This window comes from Cebus imitator, unplaced genomic scaffold (genome assembly GCF_001604975.1).
Source record: "Cebus imitator isolate Cc_AM_T3 unplaced genomic scaffold, Cebus_imitator-1.0 Scaffold397, whole genome shotgun sequence".
Classification (NCBI taxonomy): Eukaryota; Metazoa; Chordata; class Mammalia; order Primates; family Cebidae; genus Cebus; species Cebus imitator.
Genome location: NW_016107712.1, coordinates 672399 through 691737, shown reverse-complemented (window position 1 = coordinate 691737; position 19339 = coordinate 672399). Strand labels below are relative to the sequence as shown.

Sequence of the window (19339 nt, the reverse complement as noted above, 5' to 3'; positions counted from 1 at the left end):
CTCATTCGCTTTTCTGTTTTCTCCCTCTCCTTTCCATAAAGAGTTATGTGCCCCCATTCTGTGTTCTCCTGAATTCTTTTGGATCCTAGAAAAGAAATATCTTGAAGTCAGGGAGTTCATCTTATTTACTTTTTATTTGCAGAGCACCTGGTATGTTTGCTGAGTAAGCAAATAACTGATAAAGATATCAAGAAACAGTGTTGCCAACTAACTGTGTAGCTCTGAGCAAGTTAATTAACTTCTCTGAGTCTTATTTTTGTTCTGTAAAAAAATGAGAAGGTTAGACTAAATGAGTATCTCTCTAAAACTACGTGTTTCTTTGATGTAAATGTGTTAATTGGAAGACTTAAGATTTTCTTGCCATATTGAGATAGGTCAACTTAAGAAAAATGCATGTAAGGACCAAGCCAATTCTTGATTATCCATATGGTAATATGAGGAACTGCCCATTTTGTGGATGAGTTATAATTTTCGGTCTTATTTCTTTAACAGTAATTCATTTGAATATATGTTGAGTCCTTTCTATGTTCCACACACAGTTCTAAGGACAAGGCATACAGTGCTGAACAAGACAGAAATCCAGAAATTCATGGAGCTTAAATCATGTAGTCTTTTCAGTTTTTAAAATTTTCTTGCTGGGCACAGTGGCTCACACTTGGAATCCCAGTACTTCGAGAGGCCGAGAAGGGAGGATTGCTTAAACCCAGGAGTTTGAGACCAGCCCAGGCAAAACAGCTAGACCCCAGTATCTACAAAAATTTAAAAATTAGCTGGGCATGGTGGCACATTCCTGTGGTCCCAGCTCCTCGGGAGGCTAAGGTGGGAGGATCACTTAAGCCTGGGAGATAGAGGCTGCAGTGAGGGGCAGTTGTGCCATTGCAATCCAGCCTAGGCAACTGAGGAAGACTGTCTCAAAAAAGAAAAAAAAAAACAGAAAAAAATTTTTCTTTTTACATCAACCTTTTTAAGTTGAAGAATCCAATAACTAAAAAAGTACAGAAATATTAAGGCTGCAACTTTAGTGATTTATCTCAAGGTGAACATGTTTATTTAAACCTAGGTGGTGACCAAGAAATAGAACATTCCCAGCACTGTAAAAGCGTCCTGTCTGCCCTTTCTTAGTTAGGACCCCTTCCCTCCACTGTCATCTAAAAGATTTCACTAACAACTTTTGGATTATGTGTATGTCAATTCTGTGACTCATATGTATTCACATAGACAATGGAGAGTTGACTGAATGAATTCCTTATTTCCAGGTGCTAATAATGAACTTCACACCAGAGCAAACTCTGCTGTGTCAGTTGGGCCCTAAGATCAGTTCATTTCAGATATTCCTCACTAAACAAAATACTGTTTTTCCTAAGTTGTTAGTAAAAAATATAAAACAGATCACATTCTCATTAATTTATTACTTATGAATTTAAAAGTAAATATTTTGCTTAATACCAAGTCGCCAGGGTGACTGGCTGACAGAGACAGGAGAAAGAAGTATTCACATCTGATGTTATCAGACATAGAAGAGAGAGTGTAGTTCACCTATTTCTCCCCACTCACTTTATGCATTGACATCTGAATGTCTGTCGTTTGGTTTTTGTTTGTTTGTTTGTTTGGAGTTGGGGTGTCACTCTGTCACGCAGGCCAGGGTACAGTGGCGCAGAAATGGCTCGCTGCAGCCTCGACCTCCTGGTCTCAAGCTATTCTTCTACCTCAGCCACCCAAGGAGCTGGAACTGCACACACCGCCACGCCTGGCTAATTTTTTATTTTATTTTACTTTTTAAGTCTTTTGTAGAGATTGGGTCTCCCTATGTTGCCAAGGCTGATCTCCGTACACCTGGACCTCTCAAAGTGCTGGAGTTATAGGTGTGAGCCACCACACCCAGTCATGTGTATGTTAAAGAGTTTATCTATATGAGTGGTCAGTATAGAAAGGGCTTCATAGAGCCTGATTTTGATGGCTTACAAATTATTATATTTGTGTATGTGTAATTGGAAGGCCTTCGCCATGTTTATTTCTTCAAGGGAACCCTTTCTCCCTCCAGGGTGATTGTGCCCATGTTCATAGGACCAAACATTAATGGTTCACATAATGATTTTTTTTCTTTAAAACATAAAGGACATATTCTTATGGATTTTTGAGGATTAATAGAATAAAAATCTAAAATAAGTCATATTTGGATTCAAGAGAACTGGATCAGTTTCTGTATATTTGAACAAAAGAATAGTAATCTCTAATTCATAATGCATGAGGTCTACTGCTTCCTCAGTCTGAAAATCTGAATATTCCAAAATGGTACTCAAGTCAGAGGCCCCAAATCAAAATTAAATTTCTGTGATACTATGTTTTTAGAGAAGAAGAAATCTGTAGCATTAGAAATGTAGAAGCAAAGGGGCAGAACAAAGTCCAGTATGTCAAATCCCTTTTTATTGCCATCTGAATGAAAGACCTCACACCATGAACAGAGGCATTGAAGCAGTTTTTATGTGGAAATAGAAGGTGGCAGCACTATCTCAGGAGTGACTTTAATTATAACAATGTAAGGTTTTATCTAACTTATTGTAATTTTTAGAGAACTTCTCTATCCCTATACGTTTATTCTTGGCAGAGTTTGTCCTAAGATAGTATTAAAAATGAATTTTACTTAGAATATGATATAAATTACTCTTAATTACAATACAATTTTAAAATGGTCCAAAACATCTTTTGATCTTATGTATTTTAGTCAGCTATGATTAAGAAGACAACTGTAGGCAAAAATTTGTTTCTTACGGAACACGTTGGAATGCATTCTAATCACTTCTCTAAGAAAATCCCTGTCCCCCACGGTTATAGTGAACATGATACAGCAAGAATTAAGATGCTTCTTTCAGTGGGATGAGGTTATATATTCTATACTCTGTTGATTATAAGAGGCACTTTTTTCTCCACCAGTTTAACACTTTTGCTTAATTATATACATGGCAGGATTTTTTGATATTTTCCTGTTACTGGTTTCTGATTTAATTCCACTGTATTTAAATAACATACTTTGCATTCTTTCAATTCTTTGAAATTTATTGAGACTTATTTTATCGCCTGGGATGTGGTCTATCTTTGTGAATATTCCATGTGTACTTAAAAATAATGTGGGCTCTACAGTCATTCAATGGGATATTCTAGACATAACGCTAGGTTCTCTTGATAGTTTTGTTCGTAAGCCTTCTATATCTTTCCTGCTATGGTATGAATGTGTGCCCTCCAAATTCAGGTGTTGAAACAGGTTGGCGAATGTGATGGTAGCAAGATGTAGGGCCTATAAGAAGTGATGGAATTAGGTGCCCTTATAAAAGGGCTTGCTGGAGAAAATTTGTCTCCTCTTGCCTTTCCGCCCTCTGCCATGTGAGGACACAGCATTCCTCCACCCTAGAGGATGTACCCCATCGTCAGACACCAGATGCTGGTACTTTGATCTTGGACTCACAGTTTCCAGAACTGTGAGAAATAAACTTGGGCCCTTTAAAATTACTCAGTCCCAGCTATTCTGTTATAGCAGCACTGACAGACTAAGACATTTCCTGGCGTTCTGTTGATTTGCTTTTATCAATTACTGAGAGAGGAATGTTGAAAATCTTAACTGTAATTGTGGACTTGTCATTTTTTCCATTAGTTCTGCCACTTTTTGCTTCATGTATTTTGAAGCTTTGTTAATTGGTGCATACACAATAAGATCATTGTTTTTCTTTGATGAGTTGGCCCTTTGATTCTTATATGCATTGTTCCTCTTTGTCCCTGGTCATATTTGTTCTCTTGAAGTCTACTTTATCTGATATTTTAGAATATAGCCCATTTTTCTTATGTTTAGCGTTTTCATGATATAACTAGCACAGTGTTCCATCTTTATACTTTAAACTATCTGTGTCTTTAATATTAAAGTACAATTCTTATGAAAATTATATACTTGAATCTTAGTTTTTTAAAAATCCAGTCTGATCATCTCTATCTTCTAGATGAGTTTAGTCCAGTTCCATTTAATGTTATTATTGTTATGTTGGGTTTAAGTCTCCCACCTTGGTAATTGTCTGTTTGTGCTGTCTGTTCTTTATTCATTTTTTTCTCCTTTCCTGCCATCCTTTGAATAAATCAAGCTTAATGTTTTAAATTCCATTTTATCTCCTTCATTGGTTAAATTCCATTTATCTTCATTATAATTTATTTATTACAATATGCATCTTTGAGTCTGCAATTAATGTGAGACCTTGACAGTGTTATACTTCCGCTTGTCCTTCTGTGCCATTATTGTTATACATTTTACTTATTTATATTTTACAGACTGCAAAATATATTGTGTTGTTTTGCTGTGACCAAGCAATTGTCTTTTTAGGAAGTTAAGAAAGAAGGAATCAAACCCTTGTGCTTACTCACATATTTTTCATTATTGATGCGTTTTATTCTTTCACACAGGTTCAAGTTTCCATCATTTCCCTTTAGCATGTAGAACTTTTGTCAGCATATCTTTTAGCAGGTCTGCTGGTGATGAATATTTTAGCTCTTGTTTATTTGAAAATGTCAATTTCACCTTTATTTTTAAAAGGTATATTTGCTAAATTTTCTGGATGAATCTTTTTTTTTCATTTGTCACTGTAAAGGTGCCTTTACATTGCATTCTAGCTTGTACTGTATCTAATGATCATCAGAAACATTATGCTTATCATGCTTATCATTGTTATCCCACATATAGTATGTCCTTTCTTGACCTTTGCTGTTTTGAATTTTTTTTTTTTTTTCGCTTTAGCATTAGTTTTTAACAGTTTGGCTGTAATATGCCTAAGCATGGTTTTATTTTTCTTTATCTAACACAGAGATCTTTAAGATTCTTGGATATGTGGGTTGATTTTTTTAAAAATCAAATTTGGAAAAATTCTCAATTATTATTTTTTTGATTTTTTTTTTTTTTTGGCTTATTTCTCTCTCCAGAGTTTTATGTTACAAATTTGTAAGACTGCTTAATATTGTCCTGTGGGTCACTAAAGCTGTGTTCTCTTCTTTCTGCCTTTTTTCTCTGTGATTCAGTTTGGTTAGTTTTTGTTGATCTTTCTTCTAGTTTTTTGGGGTACTTTCTTCTATAATGTTAAATATGCTGAGAAGTCCATCTAGTGAAATTTCATTTGAGTTCTAAAATTTCAGTCCATCTAGTGAGATTTATTTCAGTTCTAAAATTTCTGTTTTTTTTAAAAAGCGTATATTTCTCTCCTGATACTGCCTGTTCACTCATTATGTTCATCTTTTGCTTTACATTGTTGACCATATGCTATTAGCTATTTTAAAGTCATTGGTTACTAATTTCATCATTTGTGTCATTTTTTTCCTCCGTCTTATTTTCCTACTTCTTTTCAGGCTTCATTATGTTTTATTTTACATTGTAGATATTACATTGTGGAGAGTTTGGTGTGTTTTATTAAGATGGGTTTAGAGTAGCGCTTATTTTACGGTGTTTCTAATTTCCATTATGTGGTCTTTCTGAAATCACAACTGAATGCTTACAGTGTTCAATGGTCTCTTTCCATCCTGAATTATTACAACTGCAGTGTCTCTCAGCACCGTATGATGTCTGGAATTTCCATTTAGCTCTTAGATGCCCAGAAACCGTTTTCTATTAGGTTTTTCAGGGTCTTACACTATCACAGCTTAGTATATGGCCGGTTACCAGAGACGACCCCATGCAGATTTCTGAGGCTCTTGCTTTTTTTGTAAATTCTTTGTCTCTGATATTCTGCCTAGCAGAATCCCTATTGGATTGACATTCCATTGTAAACAGGAAGCTTATCTTTACCAGCTGCAACCACAATGTATTTGTGTTTACTAGGTAGCTATTCTACATATTAATTCATCACATTGCACCCAAATGAAACATGGATGTGGAAATGGAAAGAGGAGCTTTAAAACATGGAAAATTAGTCTATACAAATCTAAATGTGGCAGCACACAAATATTGATTCCTTTTTAAACACTTTTGGAAATCAGCTCTTATGAAAAAAAGTAACTAAGCCACTATCAACTTTTCTTTGATCATCACTAAGCCAATATCAGAAGGTTGTCAATCAACAGCTCTTTTAAAGTTGAAATATTTCTATTATATTTCTTATGAAGATTTCAGTAGTGCTTAGAAGTTTTTGGCTCATTTATCACTTTTTGTTCACTATATGTCATTACTTGTTAAAGATGTCAGAGTTAAACCTTAAATTCAGGAGATGTTTACATTTATCCTTTTTCCTATTAAAATATGTATTTCTAATTACATAATTGAGTTAGAAAATTACAATATAGAAACATATAACTTAGTGAGCAAAAGTTTCCATGTTACTGTATACAGATATGATTAACAGTTGCATAATATTTAACTTATAAATGTAGGATAGTTATAATTAAACAATCTGCTATCATAGACCATATAGATTGTTTCCAGTTACTTGCTACAGTGACAATCCTCGTACTTATTTTTTTACACACTTGCTCAGATAATTTTTAAGTATAAATTTCTGAGGTAGAATTGCAGAATCAAAAGATACTCTCATTTGAGTGTTTCACAATTTATGCAATGTATTTTGTTTCCTCCAGAAAATTCCTCTGTGGAAAAAGCCTTTCTGATATTCTTTATCAGTTTATTAGTCAACAGAGAAATGATGAAAAGTCACCCCTTTTCTTGTAGTTTCATCCTCATTGCTATCCAAGATGAGGTATTAAAATCACACCTAAGTGGTATCTATTGTGGGTGAACATAATCTTGAAAGCAGAGACACTTCTCTCTGATTCCCAGCTGTACTTTCTGGATGGCACCAAAAATTTTACTTTTTCAAACTACAAATTATTTTAATGAGTTTGAAAAGGTTTTATTTTTAAAAATGAAATTCCATAGAATAGAAAGAACGTATTTTCTTTTTTTTTTTTTAATTGTACTTTAAGCTCTGGGGTATATGTTTACATCCTGCAGGATTGTTGCATAGGTACCTACATGCCATAGTGGTTTGCTGTCTCCATTCCCCCATCGCCTACATCAGGCATTTATCCTGATGTTACCCTCCCCAACCGCCCGGCTTGCTTCTGTCCCTCCCCTCCCCTGCACCCCACCCCCACTGCCTACCCCTTTGTGTGATGTTCCCCTTCCTATGCCCAGGTGTTCTCATTGTTCATCACCTGCCTGTGAGCGAAAACATGCAGTTTGGTTTTCTGTTCTTGTGTCAGTTTACTGAGAATGATGGTTTCCAGATTCATCCATGTCCCTACAAAGGATGTGAACTCATCCTTTTTATTGCTACATAGTATTCCATGGTGTATATGTGCCACATTTTCATTGTCCAGTCTATCATTGATGGGCATGTGGATTGGTTCCAAGTCTTTGCTATTGTAAACAGTGCCACAATGAACATACGTGTGCATGTGTCTTTATAATAGAACAATTTGTAGTCCTTTGGGTATATACACAGTAATGGGATGGCTGGGTCAAATGGAATTTCTGTTTCTAGATCCTTGAGGAATCGTCACACTGTCTTCCACAATGGTTGAGCTAATTTACGCTCCCACCAATAGCATAAAAGTGTTCCTGTTTCTCCACATCCTCTCCAGCATCTATTGTCTCCAGATTTTTTAATGATTGCCATTCTAACCGGCATGAGATGGTATTTCAATGGAGTTTTGATTTGCATTTCTCTAATGACCAGTGATGATGAGCATTTTTTCATGTTTGTTGGCTTCATGTATGTCTTCTTTTGAAAAGTGTCTGTTCATATCCTTTTCCCACTTTTGAATAGGTTTCTTTTTTTCTTGTAAATCTGCTTTAGTTCTTTGTAGATTCTGGATATTAGCCCTTTGTCAGATGGGTAGCTTGCAAAAATTTTTTTCCCATTCTGTTGGTTGCCGGCTCACTCTAGTGATTGTTTCTTTTGCTGAACAGAAATTCTTGAGTTTAATTAGATCCCATTTGTCTATTTTGGCTTTTGCTGCCATTGCTTTTGGTGTTTTAGTCATGAAGTCCTTGCCTATGCCTATGTCCTGAATGGTATTGCCTAGGTTTTCTTCTAGGGTTTTTATGGTGTTAGGTCTTATGTTTACATCCTTGATCTATCTGCAGTTAATTTTAGTGTAAGGTGTCAGGAAGGGGTCCAGTTTCAGCTTTCTGCTCATGGCTAGCCAGTTTTCCCAACACCATTTATTAAACAGGGAATCTTTTCCCCATTGCTTGTTTTTGTTAGGTTTGTCAAAGATCAGATGGTTGTAGAAGTGTGGCATTGCCTCCAAGGCCTCTGTTCTGTTGCATTAGTCTATATCTCTGTTTTGGTACCAGTACCATGCTGTTTTGATTACTGTAGCCTTGTAGTATAGTTTGAAGTCAGGTAGCATGATGCCTCCAGCTTTGTTCTTTTTGCTTAGGATTGTCTTGGCTATGCGGACTCTTTGTGGTTTCATATGAAGTTTAATGTGGTTTTTTCCAGTTCTGTGAAGAAGGTCAATGGTAGCTTGATGGGGATATCATTGAATCTATAAATTACTTTGGGCAGTATGGCCATTTTCACGATATTGATTCTTCTTAACCATGAGCATGGAATGTTTCTCCATCTGTTTGTGTCCGCTCTTATTTTGTTGAGCAGTGGTTTGTAGTTCTCCTTTAAGCGGTCCTTCACATCCTTCTTTAGTTGTATTGCTAGGTATTTTATTCTCTTTGTAGCTATTGTGAATGAGAGTTCACTCATGATTTGGTTCTTTGTCTGTTACTGGTGTATAGGAATGCTTGTGATTTTGTATCCTGAGACTTTGGTGAAGTTGCTTATCAGCATAAGGAGATTTTGGGCTGAGATGATAGGGTCTTCTGACTATACAGTCATGTTGTCTGCAAATAGAGATAATTTGACTTCCTCTTTTCCTATTTGAATACCCTTTATTTCTTTTTCTTGCCTGATTGCTCTGGCTAGAATTTCCAATACTGTATTGAATAGGAATGGTGAGAGAGGGCATCCTTGTCTAGTGCCAGTTTTCAAAGGGAATGCTTCCAGTTTTTGCCTGTTCAGTATGATATTGGCCTGGGTTTGTCATACATAGCTTTTATTATTTTAAGATACAAGAAAGAATGTATTTTCGTATAGTAGGTCATTGTTGAAAGTGTGAATACCTCTGATCCTAGAAAGTTTCCCCAGTTACAAGGACAGGGATGCCCCCAACTCATCCTTAATGGCTCAACCCTGTGGATTTCAAGTTAATCTACTCAGTCCTACAGCCTTCACCAAGAAGCTCATGTGCTACACTTTGGTGTTAATGGGGCATTGTCACAGAGGTTCAGAAAATAACCCATTAGGTATTTCATAGAACTCATCACATGTTCAGAACTAAGCTATTTATAACATTATGCTTTTCATGTGAAAAACACAAGCAATTCACTGACTATTTTATTTGTTGTTGGCTAGCTACACTTTCTATTTCTTTTTCTGTGGTGTGAAAATCTTCCTAAAAAGCTCATTACTGGGAAAAGAGATGCAAAGATTAGTCCCATCTTTTCCCCAGGAAACTTAGTGTCACACTTTTGGCTTCAAGATCCTTCCTCAAAAGCAAAGAACTGAGCAAGGGAAAGTGAGGGGAAGGGCTTGGGGAACAAGGAGGTAGAAGGGGTTTTCCCTGGTCTTTTCTAATCCTTTAGGTCCAGAGGCTTAGTTGGTATTTCAGCATTTTAGAAATAAAACCTGCTTTTACAATTAATGCAAATACTACTTGGTGATTCATCCTTTCCAAATGATTCTTGGTTTCTTTTGACATTTCATTTTTAAATTGTGAATTAACATTGACATCACCTCAGGTCTTCACAGTGAATTTAACTGCCTTGAAAATGTTGTAAAAGTTCAGATGTTAACTATAATCCAAGAATCCCTTGGGCTGCTATTAGGCTTTTAAAACTGTGATCTTTTGGCAAGAATTGGTGTATAAATCATGGAGAGGATATTGAAGGGGAAGACCATGTTTAATTTGGCAGTTTGTCTGGTGCCTGCAGTTGACAGATCTTCATTAAGCTTTTCGCTATAGTAGTGATCATACATCAGTTCTAATAAAGTAGGTTTAGTTTGAGTTTTAAAAATTAGAGTGAGGACTGCTTTATGTTAACTTCATATATTCAGAGGTCTGGGAAACCATCCATAGATTTAAATGTATGTAATCAGTATAATTAACAAGTCAACAGCCTCACCTCTGTTTTTGAGGACCATAGGCTAAAATTATTTATGAAGATTGAGGAAATCAATATAGATTGACAGAAAGCTTAAACACAAAGATGGTTTTAATATTTTTCTTGGAAGTTTGAGCTCCTGTGGTATTCTAAGGGTAGGAATTTAGACATTGATGGTTTTAGCTGGTATTCCGTACTGTATTTAAGTGTAATTGTTTTTACTATTATTGTTTTTACTATTATTCTTCATATAACTGAAAACTATGCTAATGATTATTTAATATAGATATAGAAATATATCTAAAAATCGAAGTTTACAAAAAAATTAGGATTTAGGGGATTTGTTCTTTGAATATTTATTAGCTAATTAACATATTCCAAGCTCAACAAGATTATATTCTTTTCAAAAGTCCATTCCATCAAAATCTGTCATTTTTACAGAAGAAACAAAGGCTACAGTGACTTTAATTAATATTCAAGATCACACACCTAGCATGATAGAACTCTTAAATTTCAAGTGACTACTCTCTTTACTATATCAGGTCAATTTTCCCTTTTTTTAACTGCTTGTCTTAATTGGGATTTAATTGTGCTTTTCTGTGTATTGTCAATCAATACTTTCTTGTTTTAGGTAAATGTTTCCCTGCAAATCTGCATGAATTTCATGCTCTGAAGGACTCAGAGCTGCCCTTTTCCCTATTGTTAAAGTTGTACACTGCTCTGCATTTCCCTAGAATGCTCATCAGCTTTCTCTCACTCTTCCTTACTCACCCAGTGCTCCAGCAGAGAGGATTTCTTTGAAAATCAGATTCTTTTTGGGGGGACTTTGTGCTTATCGGAGTGTTATGCGATATATTCATTAGAGTGAGGGCTAAACTATTTGAACAAAGAGAACTGACAGTACATTTGGGTTAAAGAACAAAGTTTATTTCTTATTCTCATCACCACCAGCATGAGCAGCCTGGATGGTGAGAGCAAATCTGTCTCATGGCATTGTTTGCGGATCTTTATTCCTTCCCCTTCATTTATCTGTCATCCCCTAGGCTACACATCATCATCTTTTTGGTAGAAGCCAGGTCTTCTCCATGTCTGAGTTTATATGGAGGAAGCATAACAAGGGCCTTAAGCCCAGACCTGGAAGTGGTACACAAGAGTTCTGACATTGCACTGGTGAGCATTTGGTCAGATAGCCATTTCTAACTCCAAGGAAGTGTGGGGTATACACCAAGTAAGCAGACACATTTCCAGCTACAATACTAATACTATGGAAAAGAAGACAACACATTTTGGCGGATAGCTGACATTCTCATCTGCAGTCCTAGGTACCCATGACTTCTTGATAGACTTTATGAAAAAAAAAAAAAAAAAAAAAATTACCCGAGGAATTAATATTTACCCTCAGCCTTGTTTTTGTTTAATTTTCTCATTCGTCATGTCACATATCTAAAATTTGATCTAAATAAATTTAAATGAAATTAACCTTTCTTTAGATAATAATAACATTTCTCAAGCAAGTAAATCTCAAATGATATGTAATTTTAGATACCATCTTTATCTGACCATGTGGTTCCTCACTTTTATCAGGGCCTCTGGGTAACAAAAGATTGCTAGGCCTGCAGTATATTAATGTTTAGCTGAGGTTGATTAAATCTGAGACCTATAGCCTTGATAATAAGGGCTTTTATTTTTGTATTTTTATTGCACTTTTACTGTTACAGAGTTTCTATACCACCTTGGCAATGGCAGGAACATGGCTTGCTTCTGTGGAACACACTAGATCCGCAATCCCCAGCCTTTTTGGCATCAGGGACCAGTTTTGTGGAAGACAGTGTTTTCACAGACTGGGGGTTGGGGGATGGTTTTGGGATTATTCAAGCACATTACATTTATTGTGCACTTTATTTCTATTATTATGTCATAATATATAATTAAATAATTATACAATTCACCCAAATGTAGAATCAGAACCTGAGCTTGTTTTCCTGCAACTAGATGATCCCATCTTGGGATGATGGGAGACAGTGACCCATCAGGAGACAGTGACAGTGATCATCAGGCATTAGATTCTCATAAGGAGCGCTCTACATAGATCACTTGCATGCACAGTTCACAGTAGGGTTTGCACTCCTGGGAGAATCTAATGCCACCACTGATCCGACAGGAGTTGGAGCTCAGGCGTTAATGCAAGCAATGGGGAGCAGCTGTAAATACAGATGAAGCTTGACTGGCTTGCCTATTGCTCACCTCCTATTGTGCTGCCTTATCTGTGGCCCAGGGTTTGGCGACCCTTGCATTAGAAGAAAAAGCCTGCTGGCAGTCCTCCCCTTGTGTTATGCAAAGTACTGATCAGTCCCTTTCGAGCTTCTCAACTGCATAGAAAACTTTGAGACAGTTCTAGGACCATCACAAAGTTTATGAAGGGTTGGAAAATAATATACTTAAGGAACTAAGACTGTAAGTCCTTGAAATCCAGAGGGAGATAAAAAGAAATGGCTTCTAAGAATCCCAGTATGAATGATTTTTTATGTAAAGCATAAAGATCATTTGTACCAAATTCAGGACACTGTGGTGAGCTTAACACCAGGGTATTGTATCATACGTAAGTGGTAATTCCTTGATTATGCAATCTCCTTGCTGTTAGATTTAGATACCAAAGAGGAACTACATAATGTCCCCCTCCTACAGTTTCAAAAAAGGATTATATTTGGCCTTACTGGTATAATACAGTTTATTCCTGCACGAATTCCATGGTGATAGAATTTTTTAAGTTTATTCTAGTGTTACAGTTTTGTTTTGTTTTGTTTTAATATACAGCTTCAGAATGGCAGAAGATGATCCATATTTGGGAAGGCCTGAACAAGTAAGTGTTAAAATCTCACTGATAATTCTATTTAAATGTACTCATATTTCAAAATATACAAAGGCAACATTAGTAAGTTAATATTAGGAAAATTCTAAAATTAGTATTTTTTTAAAATTTTGGTTTCTCTGTTCTTTTATGTAAAATGAGTAACTTAAACATTATATATGCTACAGGATAGCTATTGTATTAGTTTTCTAGAGCTACCATAACATATCACCACAAACCTGATGGTTAAAACAACAGAATACATTATTATTTCACAGTTCTGAGGGCTAGAATGTGAAATCAAGGTGCTGGCAGGATTGGTTCCTTCTGGAGGCTCAGGAAGAATCTGTTCCATGCCTCTACCCTAGCTTCTGGTTGGTTGCTGGGAATCCTTGGCTTGTAGCTGTATCGCTCCAGTCTCTTCCTCCATTGTCATATGTGCTTCTTCCCTGTGTGTCTCTACTGTGTCTCTAAACCTAAATTTCTTTCTCATTTTTCTTACAAAGGCATCACTGGATTTAGGGGGCACCCTTATCCAATATCACTTCACTTCAATTTGCTTATATCTGTGAAGACCCTATTTCCAAATAAAGTCACATTCATAGGTACTGGGGATTAGGACTTAAAGGTGTCTTTTTGGGAGGGAACACAGTTTAACCCACTACAGCTCCTTGATACATTTATTTAATGTGCACACATGGATGTAGAGAGTGGAATGACAGACCATGGAAACTCGGAATGGCGAAGGGTGGGAAGGCAGTGGGATGGGGGTGGATGATGAGAAGTTACTTAGTGGGTACAGTGTACATTGAGTGATGGATACCCTAAAAACCCTGTTTGGACCACTAGACAAGCTATGCATGTGACAAAATTGCACTTGTACCCCATCAATTTATACCAAAAATTGTATTTAAAACTCATCAAGTAAGGAGATAGATTGTTGTAGTGAAAAGATCTTTGGATTCAGAGTTTGAAGATCTTTATATAATAAATACTGACTACTACAGATCAGCTCCTCAGACTTGAAGAATCACTTAGTCCCCTTAATCCTCAATTTTCTCATTTGCAGAATAGAAATGCTAGCACCACACTCACAGGGGTGAGTCAAAAAATAGTCAATGAATGTGCTTTGGAAGCATAAAACTGTTCATATCATTATATTGGTAGTTATGAAGGGATAGCAGTGTCCTTTTTTCTTTTTTTCCTATATTATTTTGAAAAATGTCAAGCCTATAGAAATATTGGAATAGTCTAACAAATCTATGTTGGTTCTTAAAACCAACATTCTTGCTTTTCTCTCTTCTCTCTCTCTTGTATGTATATGTATATGTATATTTATATGTATGTATGTGTGTGTGTATATAAATATAAATATGTAGATATATATATGTGTGTGTGTGTATATATATATATATATATATATAATCATTTGAAAGCAATTCGCAGACTCTTGAGTAATTATAATGGCCATGTTAATTTTTTTATGTAATGATTCAAGTATTTAAAACATGGAGATTTGCTCATTCATCAGCTATTTATTGAGGCACTACTATGTGCCAGAACATTGGCTTAGTGGGGGAAAAATAAGTGATATATACACTGTAATTTCAGGAAGCTCCTATTTTAATAGGAATAACATAGGCATTGTTTTCATATGGTGATATATGCTGTAGTCGTAGTCTGCGCAGAGTGGGATAGGAATGTTAAATAGCATCACTAGGTGCTACCTTGGAGGAAGAGCAGAGTTACAGAGGACTTTCCAAGGAAGTCTTTGTAAGCTGAGATTTCAAAGATGTAGTTTGCTAGACTAGACAAGGAGAAGGAACACTAGGTGTCAGGACAGCCTGGTCAAATTTAAATTTTAGTGGCAATCATTTAAAGCAGTGGATATCTGAAATTACACATGCACAGAATCATTCAGAAAAATAAAACCAGAAGTGGAATACATTATAAAGGATCTGGTATTATTTCTATAAATAAAATAGGCATATATAACATTGATTACTCCTGGTAATGTTTTCATTGATTTAGAAAAAATGAATATGCATTGCTTTTCACATTAAGATGCTCCTTTCTAATTTTATTTTTTAAATGGTGATTTAGGATAAATCTAGGAACATTTATTTTATTGCAACAAAGACATTTGGCTACTCATATTATCAAAACCCTTTGTTTTACCTTTCGTTTTTAACGTGCTCTCTCTAGCAATTCAAGGCGAACTAACCAGCATGAGGATTGTTTCTACTAGATTTTAAACCATCCTTTCCTGTCTGCACACAGGAAATCTTATCAACAAGAGATGATTCTTTGTGCCACAGAAGAGTAAAACCTGTTGAAAACATTCATTTTGAAAGTTTTTCTTATGTGGGCACCTTTGCAATCATCAGTAACGGGGGTGGGGCATGTTCTGACGTTTCCAATTTTGAGGCGAGAGGTCCTTTAAGTTTTTTTTTTTTCCTTGGCTTGAGCTTGATGGTTTATGTTTCCTAAAGTTTGCATGTCCCCAGTGTTTTGGTGGAATCTGGAATTTGCTCTCCACCCCTGACCTAATAAACAATGCAAGCTGCAGCACAACACAACTTCTCTCTTCTTAGTCTGAAGTGGAGAGTATATTTTTCTCCTAAGATGGGCACTTTTGCCCACTCTCCAGTCATTTAGCCACCCCAGGAAAGAGTTAGTTTTCCTGCTAGGTTATCACGTTTGCTCTGAGACTGTTAAAATCCTGTATGAAATGAGGCCCATTTTTGCAGAACATGGTTTTTCATTCCTGTATTTCATTTTGAGCAAACAATGAATAGCATCAGTGAGCTTTTACTATTAAGCACTGAAGTGAAACGCATTCTTTGTTCCTCAATTGAAAATTTGCATCCCTCAACTGGATCTGAAGTATTCTTTATTTAAAGGGCATTTTTCTTACTCTTAATTTTACTAGGCATATTAAGTTCTTTGGTACCCAAGAACCTCCAGTGATTTATTACTGAGGACAGGAGACAAGCTGTAATACTAGCTATTAAAAGAAACAAAAAGCTAGTTCAGCACACTTACTAACTAGTCTCTCAGAAAAAGTAAAATATGGCTGGTTTCCATGCTGTCCACAGACATTTCAGACCTATAACTTCTTTGGGCTAAAATAAATAGCAGACTCCGAAATATGGTTTTAAAGTCCTAAATGAACCAGCAGTTAAAAATTTTTTGATAAGTAATAGTAATTTATTAAAACCAGAAGTGCAGTATGTTATAAATGATCTGGTATTACTTCTGTAAATGAAATAGACATATATAACATTGATTACTTCTAGTAATGTTCTGATTGATTTAGAAAGAATGAATATGCATTGCTTTTCACATTAAGATGCTCCTAATTTTATTTTTAAAATGGTGATTTAGGATAAACCTAGGAACATTTATTTTATTGCAACAAACATTTGGCTACTCATATTATCAAAACCTTTTGTTTTACCTTTCGCTTTTATCGTGCTCTAACAATTCAGGGCGAACTAACCAGCATGAGGATTGTTTCTGCTTGATTTTAAACCATTTACTTTCATCAAAATATACTGCATCCCCACTCCGTTGCTGCCCTAACAAATTACCACATACCTGTGGCCTAAAACAACCCAAATTTATACTTCTAAGTTGGGAGCTCAGAAGTATAGAATGCAGATGTTGGCAGGACCCTGCTTTCCTTCTGGAGGCTCTCATCTCTTTGCCTTTTGAGCTTCTAGTGGCTGCCTACTTTCCTTGTGCACCGGCTCATCACACCAACCTCTTGCTTCCATTGTCACACCTCCTACTATTCAGTGTGGTTTCCTGAATCCCTCTCATCAGGCCCACCTGGACAATTCAAGACACATTCCTCATCTTAATATCATTACCGTAATGACATATGTAAAATTCCTTTTGCCATATAAGATAGCACCCCCAGGTTCTGAGGATTAGGATGCAGACATGTTTAGGGGGTCATTATTCAGCTAACGTACCCACTAAATTCTAGGTATTTTGTGTTATGCTAGGAAAGTAAAGGTGAAAGAAATGAATGAGCTGAGTGCTTAGTTATCTCCTCCTTTACTTGTAAGTTATATTTTCAGTTACTCTGTAAATAGTCCCAGAAGTGCTCTCTGTCATTCTTTCAGGCCTTGACATTGAGTCACTAGATTAGGGATATATTTACTACCATAGATGAAATATTGATTTCTAAGATTATATTCTTTTGTTTGTACTTCTTAGAGAGTAGAAGCTTCGAATCGTTCATTCAACAATTATTTAAGTATCTGTTCTGTGATAAGCATGTACTTGGCCCTGAAGATACACCAGTAAGCAAGCTAGACTAGGTCCCTTCCTCTGGGGACTTTATAGCCAAGTTATTTTTCTCAAATCCCTTTGTTACATAAATGTAGTCTAACCCTATATAAAGTTTTATACACATGAGAATTTACCTAGGTCTCATGAAGATCTTTTAAAATCCTGATTTAAAATATTTTCAGATTTTTGGTTTTGGCTTTAATTTCATTCCTAAGTTTTACGTGTCCCAACTTCAAATTTTTCATATAATATGGGAAAAATAATGATTGAAAGAGTTAACTTTTCTTCTTTACAGATGTTTCATTTGGATCCTTTGACTCATACAATATTTAATCCAGAAGTATTTCAACCACAGATGGCACTGCCAACAGGTAAGAAAACTCATCCCTGTTACTCTGTTGTTCTGCTTTCAGTCTTAGTAAAATGTAGGATTTGCTAATAGTCTCTTCTAGAAATTCAGTTGTGTACCTAGAAAGGAAATGGTGATTTGTTTTAAAAAACCAATCTTTTGGCCGGGTGCAGTGGCTCACACCTGTAATTCTTGCACTTTGGGAGGCCGAGGCGGGTGGATCACGGGGTCAGGAGTTCAAGACCAGCCTGGGTAACATGGTGAAACCCGTTTCTACAGAAATACAAAAAAATTAGCTGAGTGTGGTGGCGTGCGCCTGTAGTCCCAGCTACTCAGGAAGCTGAGGCAGAAGTCGCTTGAACCTGGGAAGCGGAGGTTGCAGTGAGCCAGGATCGTGCCATTGCACTCCAACCTGGGTGACAGAGCTAGACTCCATCTCAAAAAAAAAAAAAAATCTTTTAATATACTTTCTTGAAATATATTTGCACAAAAATATTTCATCTCAGTTACCCCTTGTATGATTTACTGCGTTTCATATCTGATAGGACCACTGAGAAGGAATTTCTTCACTCAATATAAGGATTTTTTTTTCATTCAGTTTGTATTATCTGTGTATTCCTTTTAAGTCCTTTCTTCTGTCCCAGATTCACACAAGGCAGACTCCGCTTTTCATTTCTGTTTCAAACATTAAGAGAGCCTGTAGCCAGTGTGCCAGTCACTGGGGAATCAAAGCGTACAGAAATTGTAAAAATCATCTCCGCAGAAAAATCATCTTTATAAAAGCTTATAACTTTGACAAGTTGGATAAAACGCACAATAATAATCCTTCCTTCTGACATGACTACATTGTCCCCATCAGCAACTGTTTAATTTCATAAGAGTAATAAAAAGCAACTCATTTAGCCTTTCTTAAAAAAAATGGATTTATTTATATGTAAGTTTGGTGCGATGGCTTTTTTTATGTTCTGCTTCTCTCCTCACTTCACCCGTCACCATCCGTGGGACTTAACAGATATGTTAAAAAGTAGTGTGAGTGAATTATGGAGGTTGTGTGTAAAACAGAGTTTGTTAATCACTGAAGTGGGCATCAGCTCTTTTATTTACCAGGGATTTGCTTGTCTTCATTGGGATACCTCATCCAATTTGTGTTATTCTCATTTAAAATTATTATGGTTACTCCAGTACTTACTTTCCTTTTTTTTTATTTTTTTTGGATCAGAATACTTTTTCTGCATTTATATCTTTAGTGTTTCTAGGAGTTCATGGGAGGGAAAAAATTAGATCTACTATACTTTCACCTTCACTAGTGAAGGTGTATTTCAGAGGATTTTCTCTCTTTACTTCTACAAAACATAATTTTTAGGCTGCCATATCTGAGGTCTTGTGAAGTGCTGTCCAATTTGAACTCTAGGTCCGCTTCCTGTGAACAAGTAAATGTGTTGGTAGTGTGTGTGTTTCTTGTGAACTTTTAAATTCTAGGTTTCAAAGTATTTTTCTTAGTATTAATGTATTATTGAAAATATAAAAACTTGGTCCTGTCCACAGGAAATACGCATATTTCCATTTAGTGTCTTGTGAATACCAAACAGAATCCTGAGGCAGATGTTTTCTTAATTTTTTTTTTCCTTCAGGTGTTTGGGCATGAAAATAAGATTATCAA

General features: G+C 35.9%; 1 protein-coding gene across 3 annotated transcripts in view; it reads left to right on the top strand.

The window, feature by feature from the left end:
- NFKB1 (nuclear factor kappa B subunit 1) overlaps window positions 1–19339 on the top strand; it is a 124389-nt gene that overhangs the window by 8698 nt on the left and 96352 nt on the right. For all 3 annotated transcript variants that reach the window (XM_017508660.2, XM_017508662.2, XM_037731406.1), the window contains exons 2-3: window positions 12995–13040; window positions 17626–17701. In XM_017508660.2, the coding sequence (XP_017364149.1) occupies window positions 13002–13040; window positions 17626–17701 (115 nt within the window). In that variant the 5' untranslated portion in view covers window positions 12995–13001. The remainder of the gene's footprint in view (window positions 1–12994; window positions 13041–17625; window positions 17702–19339) is intronic.